General features: G+C 49.1%; 1 protein-coding gene across 4 annotated transcripts in view; it reads right to left on the bottom strand.

Moving 5' to 3' along the window:
* NLRP7 (NLR family pyrin domain containing 7) overlaps positions 1 to 13,028 on the bottom strand; it is a 37,785-nt gene that overhangs the window by 22,381 nt on the left and 2,376 nt on the right. For 3 of the 4 annotated variants that reach the window (XM_073017233.1, XM_073017235.1, XM_073017234.1), the window contains exon 1: positions 2,722 to 2,783. Coding sequence is in view for 1 of the 4 variants with exons in the window: in XM_073017232.1 (XP_072873333.1) it covers positions 2,599 to 2,635; positions 2,896 to 2,903 (45 nt within the window). In the remaining 3 variants the exon portion in view is untranslated. Of the gene's footprint in view, positions 1 to 2,598; positions 2,636 to 2,721; positions 2,784 to 2,895; positions 3,103 to 13,028 lie in introns of those variants that run through there. The other variant, XM_073017232.1, reaches the window with a different exon arrangement.

Genomic DNA, 13,028 nt, shown 5'->3' with positions numbered 1-13,028 from the left:
GCCTGGGTGACAAAGTGAGACCTTGCCTCAAAAAAAAAAAAAAAAAAGAAAAGGGAGGCAGCCTGGAAAATAACAGAAAATGACCTGCCAAGCCCAGGTGGTGATAGAGGTGGACAGCTTTACCCTTGGAGGGAACAGCAACTTTTTCCCCAGCTGTGAAGTATAATTACATATATACAATTTTAGGACAGAGTGGGAACAGCATGTGAGCCCAGGAGTTCCCAGCCAGCCTGGGCAATGCAACAATGGAGGCCTTGTCTCTATTTTTTAAGTATTTTTAAAGTCATATATACAATGTTTACTTGTGTACAGCATGGAGCGATGTTACATATACAGTGACATGATTACCACAATCAAGCTAATTAACATATCCACTGCCTCATATAGTTGCCTTTCCTTTTTGCAGAGAGAACATTTGATCTGCTTAGAAAAATTCAGGGCTTTTTTTTTCCCCCCCAAAAAGTCTTGCTCTGTTGCCCAGGCTGGAGTGCAATGGCGCAAGGCTCACTGCAATCTCCGCCTCCAGGGTTCAAGTGATTCTCCTGCCTCAGCCTCCCAAGTAGCTGGGATCACAAGCATGTGCCACCGCACCCTGCTAATTTTTTTTGTATTTTTAGTAGAGATGGGGTTTCACCATGTTGGCCAGGCTGGTCTTGAACTCCTGACCTCAGGTGATCCATCCACCTCGGCCTCCCAAAGTGCAGGGTATGAGCCACTGGGCCTGGCCAAGTACTTTTTTTTTAAGATGGAGTCTCACTCTGTTACCCAGGCTGGAGCACAGTGGCATGATCTTGACTCACAGCAACCTCTGACTCCCAGGTTCAAGCAATTCTCATACCTCAGCCTCCCGAGAAGCTGGGATTACAGGCGCAATAAAAATACAATTTTTGTATTTTTAGTACAGATGGGTTTCTCCATGTTGGCCAGGTTGGTCTTGAACTACTGACCTCAGGTGATCCACCCGCCGCGGCCTCCCAAAGTGCTGGGATTACAGGTGTGAGCCATGGCATCCAGAAATCTTTTTTGAGACAATTTCACTCTCATTGCCCAGGCTGGAGTGCAACGGCGTGATCTCAGCTCACTGCAACCTCCGCCTCCTGGGTTCAAGTGATTCTCTTGCCTCAGCCTTCCAAGTAGCTGGGATTACAGGCGCGCACCACCACACCTGGCTGATTTTGTATTTTTAGTAGAGACAGGGTTTCTCCATGTTGGTCAGGCTGGTCTCAGACTTCCAACCTCAGGTGATCTGAAAGTGCTGGGATTACAGGAGTGAGTCGCCACGCCCGGCTTACTTTTTTTTTTTTTTTTAAAAAAAAAACAGGGTCACAGGCCGGGCGCAGTGGCTCAAGCCTGTAATCCCAGCACTTTGGGAGGCCGAGACGGGTGGATCACGAGGTCAGGAGATCGCATCCCGGCTAACCCGGTGAAACCCCGTCTCTACTAAAAAATACAAAAAACTAGCCGGGCGAGGTGGCGGGCGCCTGTAGTCCCAGCTATTCGGGAGGCTGAGGCAGGAGAATGGCATAAACCTGGGAGGCGGAGCTTGCAGTGAGCTGAGATCTGGCCACTGCACTCCAGCCTGGGCAACAGAGTGAGACTCCGTCTCAAAAAAAAAAAAAAAGCAGGGTCACCATCTCATCAGGCTGGAGTGCAGTGGCACAATCACACCTCATTGCAGCCCCCACCTCCCGGCTCAGGTGATCCTCCTACCTCACCCCACAAGTAGCCTGGACACAGCATGAGGTCCGGCCTTCTTTGTTTTGAGACGGAGTCTCCCTCTGTGTCCCAGACTGGAGTGCAGTGGCGCGATCTCAGTTCACTGCAACCTCCCCCTCCCAGGTTTAAGCCATTCTCCTGCCTCAACCTTCCAACTAACTGGGATTATAGGCATGCACCACCACACCTGGCTGATTTTTGTGTTTTTAGTAGAGACGGGGTTTCACCATTTTGGGCAAGCTGGTCTCGAACTCCTGGCCTCAAATGATTTGCCCACCTCGGCCTCCCAAAGTGTTGGGATAACAGGCATGAGCCACTGTGACTGGCCTTGTCTTTTTTGGAGAGACAGCTTTACCATGTTACCCAGACTAGTCTCAAACTCCTGAGCTCCTCTAAACTATATTTGAATAGAAGTCCTTAAGACAACATTAGGCCAGGCGCGGTGGCTCACGCCTGGAATCCCAGCACTTTGGGAGGCCGAGGCAGACGGATAGCCTAAAGTCAGGAGTTCAAGACCAGCCTGGCCAACATGGTGAAACCCTGTGTCTACTAAAAATACAAAAATTAGCTGGGCGTGGTGGCGGGTGCCTGTAATCCCAGCTACTCAGGAGACTGAGGCAAGAAAAATCACTTGATCCCAGGAGGCGGAGGTTGCAGTGAGCAGAGATCATGCCACTGCACTCCAGCCTGGGCAAGAGTAAGACTCTGTCTTAAAAAAAAAAAAAAAGAAAAGAAAAGAAAAGAAAAGAAAAGAAAGAAAAAGATCCTTCCAGCATCCTCACACCAACCATTAAGGCTTGGGAAGGGCTATGGTGGAAACTCAACCAATAGTGTCTTCTCCCTTAAACGAGGAGAAAAATCAATGTAAGAACCAGCACTCACCTCCCTTAGGTCAGGTCTTGGTTCCAGCCTGTATTTTCTGCAAAGGAACTGGATATAAAACTCAACCACTAATTACTTCTCCCTTGAAGAGACAAATGAATTGATTCAAGAACCAGCACTCACCTCCCTTAGGTCTGGAGTTGCTTCCAGCCTGTATTTTCTGCAAAGGAACTGGATAAAAAGGGGAGGTCTCTGATTGGCCCTCAGTACGCAGGGTGGAGACCTTTCCTGCCCAGGGTGGAGCCACCCCACTGAGATTAACATTGGGCGATTCCCAACCGCTGACCTCAGACTCACCTTGACATCACCTGGGCCCCATCCTCAGGGATTCAGCTGTAATTGGGCTGCAGTGCGCTTTGGGGAAGCACGGCTTGTTGAATCTCCCCAGGTGAGGTTAATGTGCAATTCCCTTCCTAGACCACCAGGGTCAGGTGTGATAGGTGACGGAACAGGAAATACACATTGTGGATTTTGCAGGGTACCTGGCTCCCAGCTCTAAAAACGCTTGCAGAGAAAAAAAATTAAACAAAAATAAATAAATTAAAATTTTTAAAAAAAGAGGATAAAAACTTTTGTGACTTCCTAAGTTACAAATAAAGTAAGTCTACTTTGTGGCCAACTGTGGTGGCTCCTGCCTATAGATCCCAGGAGGCCGAGAGGCCTAGGCCAGCGGATCCCTAGGGGCCAGGAGTTTGAGACCAGCCTAGGCAACATAGCAAGATGCATTCTCTACAAAAATATTTAATAATTAGCCATGCATAGGCTGGGCGTGGTAGCTCATGCCTGTATTCCCAGCACTTTGGGAGGCCGAGGTGGGTGGATCACCTGAGATCAGGAGTTCAAGACCAGCCTGGCCAACATGGTGAAACCCTGTCTCTACTAAAAATACAAAAATTAGCCAGGCGTGGTAGCGGGTGCCTCTAATCCCGGCTACTCGGGAGGCTGAGACAGGAGAATCACTTGAACCCAGGAGGCAGAGGTTGCAGTGAGATGAGATCACGCCATTGCACTCCAGTCTGGGTGACAAGAGCAAGACTGTCTCAAACAAAAACAAAAACAAAAAAATTATCCATACATGATGGCCTGCACCTGTAATCCCAGCTATTCAAGAGGCTGAGGTGGGAGGATGACCTGAGCCCAGGAGTTTGAGGCTGCAGTGAGCTGTGATTGTGCCACCTCACTTCAGCCTGGGCCACAAAGGAGACCCTGTCTCAAAAAAATAAATAACTGATATTTAATTTTTTTTTTTTTGAGATGGAGTCTCGCTCTGTGGTCTAGGCTGGAGTGCAGTAGTGCAGTCTCAGTTCACTGCAACCTCCGCTTCCCAGGTTCAAGCAATTCTCATGCCTCAGCCTCCCGAGTAGCTGGGACTGCAGGCACATGCCACCATGCCTGACTAATTTTTTGTATTTTTAGTAGAGACGGGGTTTCACCATATTGGCCAGGCTGGTCTCAAACTCCTGATGTCAGGCGATCCACCCACCTCGGCCTCCCGAAGTGCTGGGATTACAGGCATGAGCCACCACACCTGGCCTAAAATTGTTTTTAAATAAAACAGTGTATGTTGTGGAAAGCATTCAGCACAGAATTTTGGTAAACTGTTAATTTAATGGAAGCAAATGGTCCCACAAATGGAGACGGATATATCAGCGGCAGCATGCCAGCTGTAGAGACAGGCACTGTGGAGGCCGGGCACGGCCTGAGCATCTGAGGTCAGGAGTTCGAGACCAACCTGGGCAACATGACAAAACACCCCCTCCTCGCTACTAAAAATGAAAAAATTAGCCAGGCATGGTGCTATGCACCTGTAATCCCAGCTACTCAGGAGGCTGAGGCATGAGAATTGATTGAACCTGGAAGGCGGAGGTTGCAGTGAGCCCAGATTGCACCACTGCACTCCAGCCTGGGCGACAGAGACTCCATCTTAAAAAAAAAAAAAAAAAAAAAGAGAGAGAGAGAGAGATGGCCAGTCGCAGTGATTCACAAATGTAATCCCAGCATTTTGGGAAGCTGAGGCACGAGGATGGCCTGAGTCCAGGAGTTCAAGACCAGCCTGAGCAACATGGTGAGACTCCCTCTCTGAAAAAAAAGAAAATAAAAACAATGATAATAAATTCTATTCTAGCTGACCAAAAAAAAAGAGAGAGAGAGAGTATATCTTGTTAAAGCATTTGACCTTTAGTCCTAGAGCAGCTATGGAGAGAGAAAAGTGAAAGAGGTATCTCTTGTTATGCATGGCCAGGCCCTACAACCACACCTGAGTTTATGTTAACGAGGTGATTTTTGGAAAGCCCCTAGATAACCCCACAATCGCGGGGGACTGGCTGCCGATGACAGCGATTAGACATTAGGAACTTTCAGCCCCAGGCTCCAAGTGGCCTCCAGGAAGGGGAGAGGCGCTGAAGGTTGAATTGATTATGAACCGCCAGCTATGTGATCATCAGCATAGCCCACCTAAGGAATCCTCCATAAACTCCAAAAGGAAAAGGTTTGGGCCGGGCGTCATGTGGCTCATGCCTGTAATCCCAACACTTTGGGAGGCCTAGATGGGAGGATTGCTTGAGCCCAAGAATTCTAGACCAGTCTGGACAAAATAGCAAGACCCTGGCTCTACAAAAAAAAATGAAAAATTAGCCAGGCGTGGTGGAGTGCACCTGTGGACCCAGCTACTCAGGAGGCTGAGGCGTGAGAATCACTTGAATGCAGGAGGCACAGGCTGCAGTGAGTTGAGATCACGCCACTGCACTCCAGCCTGGGTGACGGAGTGAGACTGTCTCAAAAAAAAAAAAAAAAAAAAAAAACATGAAAGAGTTCAGAAGAGCTTCCTGGTTGGTGAACCGGGGTGCACCCATGTGCCAGGACTGTGGTGCACCCCAGGTCCACAGGGACAGAAACTCCTGCACTCGGGACTCCTCTAAACCTCCCCCAATGCATCTCCTCCTTCGCTGTTCATTTATTTACTTTAAAACATCCTTTGTAGGCCAGGCACAGTGGCTCAGGCCTGTAATCCCAGCACCAGCCCCGGCCAACACGGTGAAACTGCGTCTCTATAAAAATATAAAAATCAGCTGGACATGGTAGCTCACGCCTGTAATCCCAGCTACTCGAGAGGCTGAGGCAAGAGAATTGTTTGAACCCGGGAGGCAGAGGTTGCAGTGAGCCGAGATCGCACCACGGCACTCCAGCCTGGATGCGACAGAGTGAGACTCTATCTCACCAAAAAAAAAAAAAAAAAAAAAAAAAAAAAAAAAGAAGAAGAAGAAGAAGAAAAAAGAAAACCCTCTTTTATTAAACAAAAAAAAACAAAAATGAAAAAGTGTGAATCAGCCTGCACTCTGGCCCGCGTCCAGGCTGCAGAGTGTCACGTGGCTCTAGACAAGGCACGTTTGCCTCCTCATTGTTCCTGTAGATAGAATTTCTGACAGGAGGGTCATCAAACGAATTTGCATCTGCATGATTCCTATAGATAAAACTCTGAGACATTAGAATTACAAGGCTTTTGTTTAAGGATGGTTTCAGATGTTTTTCAGACCCTGAATTCCAGCCAAACTAACCAGCGTGAAGACCCCACTGAGGAACGGGGTCAGCACGAGAACACTGCGTCTTCAGGTCCCCGTCTCCACCAGCACTCAGCATGGCCACACTCTGGCCCAGACCAAAACACTTAAAAACCCTAGCCACGGCCTGGCGCGGACGCTCACACCTGTAACTCCAGCACTTTGGGAGGCCACGGCAGGTGAATCACCTGAGGTCAAGAGTTCAAGACCAGCCTGGCCAACATAGTGAAACCCCCGTCTCTACTAAAAATACGAAAATTAGTCGGGTGTGGTGGCGGGCGCCTGTAGTCCCAGCTCCTCAGGAGACTGAGGCACGAGAATCGCTTGAACCCAGGAGGTGTAGGTTGCAGTGAGCTGACATCGTACTACTGCACTCCAGTCTGAGTGACAGAGTGGGACTCCATCTCAAAAAAAAAAAGAAAAAAAAAAAAAACTCCAGCCCTGGCCAGGCACAGTGGCTCACATCTGTAACCCCAGGACTTTGGGAGGCCAAGGCAGATGAATCACCTGAGGTTAAGAGTTCAAGACCGGCCTGGCCAACATAGTGAAATCCCGTCTCTCCTGAAATCACAAAAAATTAGTCGGGCATGGTAGCGGATGCCCGTAACTCCAACTACTCAGAAGGCTGAGGCAAGAGAATTACTTGAACCTGGGAGGCGGAGGTTGCAGTGAGCAAAGATCCTGCCACTGCACTCCAGCCTGGGTGACAGAGCAAAACTCCATCTAAAAAAAAAAAACCCCAGACCCAAACTTCTGGGGGAGATGGATTGGAGGTTTCCTCCCATCTCCTCATTCCTCAGCCCTACGATTAAACTTCCTTCTCTTCTGCAACCCAGTGAGGCGGAAAATGGACTCACAGCGTGCTCTGGGCAGCGCACCTACTGTCAAAGGCGTGTGAACCAGGGCAACTCCATCTTGAATAGGAGCTGAGTAAAATAAGGCTGAGACTACCGGGCTGCTTTCCCAGACAGTTAAGGCATTCTCCAAAAAAAAAGAGAAAAAATGCCAGGCACGGTGGCCCAGCACTTTGTGAGGCCAGGGCGAGTGGAGGTCGAGTGTTCGAGACCAGCCTGGCCAACATGGTGAAACCCCGTCTCTACTGAAAACACAAAAATTAATCGGGCGTGATGGTGCGTGCCTGTAATCCCAGCTACTTGCGAGGCTGAGGCAGGAGAATCGCTTGAGCCGGGGAGGCGGAGGTTGCAGTAAAAAGAAGGGAAAAACAAAAGCATTCTAAGTCACAGGATGAGATGGGAAGTCAGCACAAGATAACAGGTGGTAAGGACCTTGCTGGTAAGACAGGTTGCAAAGTAGCAGGACAAGCCGCAGACGAAACTCCTCAGACACCGAGTTAAAGAAGGAAGGGCTTTATTCAGCCAGGGACATGGGCAAGGCTCCTGTCTCAAGAGCCGAGCTCCCCAAGTGAACAATTCCTGTCCTTTTAAGGGCTCACACCTCTAAGGGGGTGCGTATGAGAGGGTCGTGATCGATTGAGCAAGCAGGGGGTACGTGACTGAGGCCTGCATGCACCGGTAATCAGATCGGAACAAAACAAGATAGGGATTTTCCCAGTGCATTCCTATAGAATGCCTGTAATCTACAGATAACTGAACCGATTAGGTCAGGGGTCGATCTTTAACTACCAGGCCCAGGGTGTGGCGCCGGGCTGTCTGCCTGTGGATTTCATTTCTGCCTTTTAGTTTTTACTTCTTCTTTCTTTGGAAGTGGAAATTGGGCATAAGACAATGTGAGGGGTGGTCTCCTCCCTTAGCAATAAAGAAGCCAACCAAACTCCACCAAAACCAAGATTGTGACGAGAGTGACCTCTGGTTGCCCGGGTGCAGTGGCTCACGCCCGTAATCCCAGCACTTTGGGAGGCCCAGGCGGGCGGATCACGAGGTCAGGAGATCGAGACCATCCTGGCTAACACGGTGAAACTCCATCTCTACTAAAAACACAAAAAATTAGCCGGGCGTGGTGGCGGGCACCTGTAGTCCCAGCTACTCAGGAGGCTGAGGCAGGAGAATGGCAGGAACCCGGGAGGCGGAGCTTGCAGTGAGCCGAGATCACGCCACTGCACTCCAGCCTGGGCAACAAAGGGAGACTCCGTCTCAAAAAACAAAACAAAAAAAAGAGTGACCTCTGGTTGTCCTCACTGCTACACTCTCCACCAGCCCCAGGATAGTTTACAAATATCATGGCAAAGTCAGGAAGTTACCTAATCTAAAAAGGGGAAGCATGAATAATCCACCCCTTGTTTAGCATATCCACAGAAATTACCATCAAAATGGGCAACCAAGACCGGGTGTGGTGGCTCATGCCTGGAATCCCAACACTTTCAGAGGCCTATGCAGGCAGATCACCTGAGGTCAGGAGGTGGACATCAGCCTGGCCAACATGGTGAAACCTCATCTCTTACTAAAAATACAAAAATTAGTGATGGCAGGCGCCTGTAATCCCAGCTACTCGGGAGGCTGAGGCAGGAGAATCGCTTGAACCCAGGAGGCGGAGGTTGCAGTGATCTGAGATCACGCCATTGCACTCCAGCCTGGGCAACAAAAGCAAAACTCCATCTCCAAAAAAAAATAAAGGCAACTAGCAGCCCGTCTGTGGAGTAGCTATTCTTTTATTCCTTCACTTTCCTAATAAGCTTGCTTTCACTATACTCCATGGACCTGCCCCGAATTCTTTCCGGCGTGAGATTCAAGAACCCACTATGCCCAGCCCATCCTTACTTACTTTTAAAAAGTATCATTGGTGGCCGGACACAGTGGCTCACGCCTGTAATCCCAGCACTTTCGGAGGCCAAGGCGGGCGGATCACCTGAGGTCAGACGTTCGAGACCAGCCTGACCAACATGGAGAAACCCCATCTGTACTAAAATACAAAAAAAATTAGCTGGGTGTGGTGGTGGATGCCTGTAATTCCAGCTACTCGGGAGGCTGAGGCAGGAGAATCACTTGAACCTGGGAGGCGGAGGTGGCAGTGAGCCGAGAGCGCACCACTGCACTCCAGCCTGGGCAACAAGAGTTAACTCCATCTCAAAAATAAATAAATAAATAAATAAATAAAATCAGTGGAATAATTTTCTTTAGGAAGAGCAGAACTTTGGGAAGCCCAGACTGAGCCTGGTGGCTGTAATCCCAGCATGTTGGGAAGCCGAGGTGGGCGAATCATTTGAAGTCAGACCAGCCTAACATGGTGAAACCCCATGTCTACTAAAAATACAAAAATTAGCCAGGCATGGGGGTGAACGTCCATAATCTCAGCTACTCGGGAGGCTGAGGCATGACAATCACTTGAACCCCGGAGACTGAGGTTGCGGTGAACTGTGATCCTCAACACAATTGCAAAAATTGCAATACAAAAATGCACTCCAGCCTAGATGACAGGACTGCACTCCAGCCTGGATGACAGAGCAAGACTGTGTCTCAAAAAATAAATAAATAAATAGCCAACTGTGATGGTGCATGCCTGTAGTACCAGCTACTCAGGAGGCCAAAGCAGAAGGATCATTTGAGACTGGGAGGTAAAGGCTGCAGTGAGCCGTGATCTCACAACTGCACTCCAGCCTGGGCAACAGAAGGAGAGAAAGAAAAGAAGAGAAGAGAAGAGAAAAGAGAAGAGAAGAGAAGAGAAGAGAAAAGAGAGGAGAGGAGAGGAGAGGAGAGGAGAGAGGAGAGAAGAGAGGAGAGAAGAGAGGAGAGAAGAGAGAGAAAGAGAGAGGAAGGAAGGAAGGAAGGAAGGAAGGAAGGAAGGAAGGAAGGAAGGAAGGAAGGAAGGAAGGAAGGAAGGAGAGAGAGGGCAGTCTTGTGGGACTCAGCCCTGAACCTGTGTGATCTGATGCTGTCCCCAGGTAGAGAGTGTCAGAACTGAACCAAAGGAGAGGACACCCAGCTGGTCTCTGCTGGAGAACTGGTTGTTGGTGGGGAGAAACAAACATTTTTGGTGAAGTATTCTGTGTTGAGTGTGAAAGTAGGAAAAACAGGGCCGGGTGCCGTGGCTCATGCCTGTCATCCCAGGATTATGGGTAGCCAGGGCAGGCGGATCACTTGAGGTCAGGACTTTGAGACTACCCTGATGAACATGGCGAAATCCCATCTCTACTAAAAAAAATACAAAAATTAGCTGGGCGCAGTGGCGCGCGTCTGTAATACCAGCTACTCCGGAGGCTGAGGCAGGAGAATCACTTGAATCTGGGAGGCGGAGGTTACAGTGAGCCAAGATTGTGCCACTGCACTCCAGCCTGGGAGACAGAGCAAGACTCCATCTCAAAAACAAACAGGTCGGGCGCGGTGGCTCAAACCTGTAATCCCAGCACTTTGGGAGGCTGAGACGGGCGGATCACGAGGTCAGGAGATCGAGGCCATCCTGGCTAACACGGTGAAACCCCGTCTCTACTAAAAAATACTAAAAACTAGCTGGGCGAGGTGGCGGGCGCCTGTAGTCCCAGCTACTCAGGAGGCTGAGGCAGGAGAATGGCGTAATCCCGGGAGGGAGAGCTTGCAGTGAACTGAGATCCGGCCACTGCACTCCAGCCCAAGGGACAGAGCGAGACTCAGTCTCAAATAATAATAATAGTGGCCAGACGCAGTGGCCCATGCCTGTAATCCCAGCACTTTATGAGGCTGAGGCGGGCAGATTACGAGGTCGGATCAACACTTCTGGAGGTTGAAGTGGGAGGATCCCTTGAGCCTAGGAGCTCAAGTCCAACCTGGGCAACATAGCAAGACCCCCATTTCCGATTTTAGTGTATGTGCTGCCAAAGCAAGTACTGTGAGACCCTGTTTCTACAAAAAAAGTAAAAAATAAAAATTAGTGTGTCTGTAGAAAATAAATGGAGACAGCTTCATTTTACCCAACTGCTGCGTTTTAGGTCTTCCCTTGAGCTTCTGTTGTTCCCAGCCATGCAACCCTGAGAGCCGACTCCTGGCTGCAGAGCCTTGTAAGAAGCGGGCAATGTACACAGAGACCCAAGGCCTGGTTTAGACAGGCTTTCACAGACCGGGGCATTTTGTTGAATTGTTTTTGAATTGTGGTTTCTTATCAGTTCATCCAATACTCTGTTCTGGCCACGTAGTTCCTCTTTTGGATCTCCAAACCCCTTTGCAGGCTCCATCTACCCGAACCAAACTCACTTATTCCAACAGAAGTCTGGGTTTTGTTTTGTTTTGTTTTGAGACCTTGTCTCCCTCTGTTGCCCAGGCTGGAGTGCAGTGGCGAGATCTCGGTTTATTGTGACCTCCCCTTCCTGGGTTCAAGCAATTCTCCTCCCTCAGCCTCCTGAATAGCTGGGATTACAGGCACCTGCCGCCACACCCAGCTAACTTTTGTATTTTTAGTACAGACGGGATTTCACCATGTTGACCAGGCTGATCTTGAGCTCCTGACCTCAAGTGATCCACCCACCTCGGCCCCCCAAAGTGCTGGGATTATAGCCGTGAGCCACCACGCTCAGCCAGAAGTCTGTTTAAATCCATCCTTCTCCCTAGCCACCCATGAGTTATGTGATCTTGGGGTTGCTACTTACCATTTCAGTCTCAATTTCCTCAATAGAACATAAGTTAGCAAGAATAACAAAAGATAATTTCTTAGTCCCATGTGTTTGAGTCTTAAAAAGAATTCTATATAATTCATAGGTCAAAGAAGAAATAACAAAGGGTATTTTTTAAAATGTTAGAACTGAGTGGTGGTGAAATGGCTGTTGAAATGTGTGTGTTGCACTGATGGAAACTTATAAATGTAAATATTTATATTAAAATATAAAAAATGGGCCAGGCATAGTGGTTCACACCTGTAATCTCAGTACTTTGGGAGGTCAAGGCAGGAGGGCCATGGAGCCCAGGAGTTCAAGACCAGCCTGGTGTACAAACGGAGACCCAGTCTCTATTTAAAAAAGAGGGGGCGGGGGCCGGGCACGGTGTCTCACGCCTGTAATTCCATCACTTTGGGACGCCCAGGTGGGTGGATCATCTGAGGTCAGGAGTCCGAGACCAGCCTGGCCAAGGTGGTGAAACACTGTCTCTACTAAAAGTACAAAATTAGCTTGGTATGGTGGCGGGAGCCTGTAATCCCACCTGCTTGGAAGGCTAGGGCGGGAGAATCACTTGAACCTGGGAGGCAGAGGTTGCAGTGAGCCAAGATCATGCCACTGCACTCCAGCCTATGCAACAACAGTGAGACTCTGTCTCAAAATAAATAAATAAAAGAAAATACAAAATTTTTTTTAAAAGGCATTGTGACTGGGCATGGTGGTTCACACCTGTAATCCCAGCACTTTGGGAAGCCGAGGCAGGTGGATCTGAGATCAGGAGTTCAAGAAGAGCCTGGCCAACATGGTGAAATACCGTCTCTGCTAAAAATTAGCCTGGCATGGTGGCAGGCACCTGTAATCCCAGCTACCCAGGAGGCTGAGGCCGGAGAATTGCTTGAACCCAGGAGGCAGAGATTGCAGTGAGCCGAGATCACGCCACTGCACTCCAGCCTGGGCAACAGAGCTAGACTCTGTCTCAAAAAGGAAAAAAAAAAGGTATCTCCAAATTATGGTAGGGTGTCCATATTAAGAAGGTAGAAAAAGGTAGGGGGAAGTGGCTCATGCCTGTAATCCCAGCACTTTGGGAGGCTAAGGCAGGTGGATCACCTGAGGTCAGGAGTTCAAGAACAGCGTGGCCAATACGGTATGGTGAAACCCTGTCTCTACTAAAAATACAAAATTAGCCGGCTGTGGTGATGCCTGCCTGTAATCCCAGCTACACAGGAGTCTGAGGCAGGAGAATTACAAGAACCTGGCAGGCAGAGGTTGCAGTGAGCCGAGATCACGCCATTGCACTCCAGCCTGGGTGACAGGAGCGAAACTCCATCTCAAAAAAAAAA

This window comes from Chlorocebus sabaeus, chromosome 6 (assembly GCF_047675955.1).
Source record: "Chlorocebus sabaeus isolate Y175 chromosome 6, mChlSab1.0.hap1, whole genome shotgun sequence".
Taxonomy (NCBI): Eukaryota; Metazoa; Chordata; class Mammalia; order Primates; family Cercopithecidae; genus Chlorocebus; species Chlorocebus sabaeus.
The sequence above is the reverse complement of the archived record's forward strand: the minus strand, read 5'-3'. Positions and strand labels throughout refer to the sequence as shown.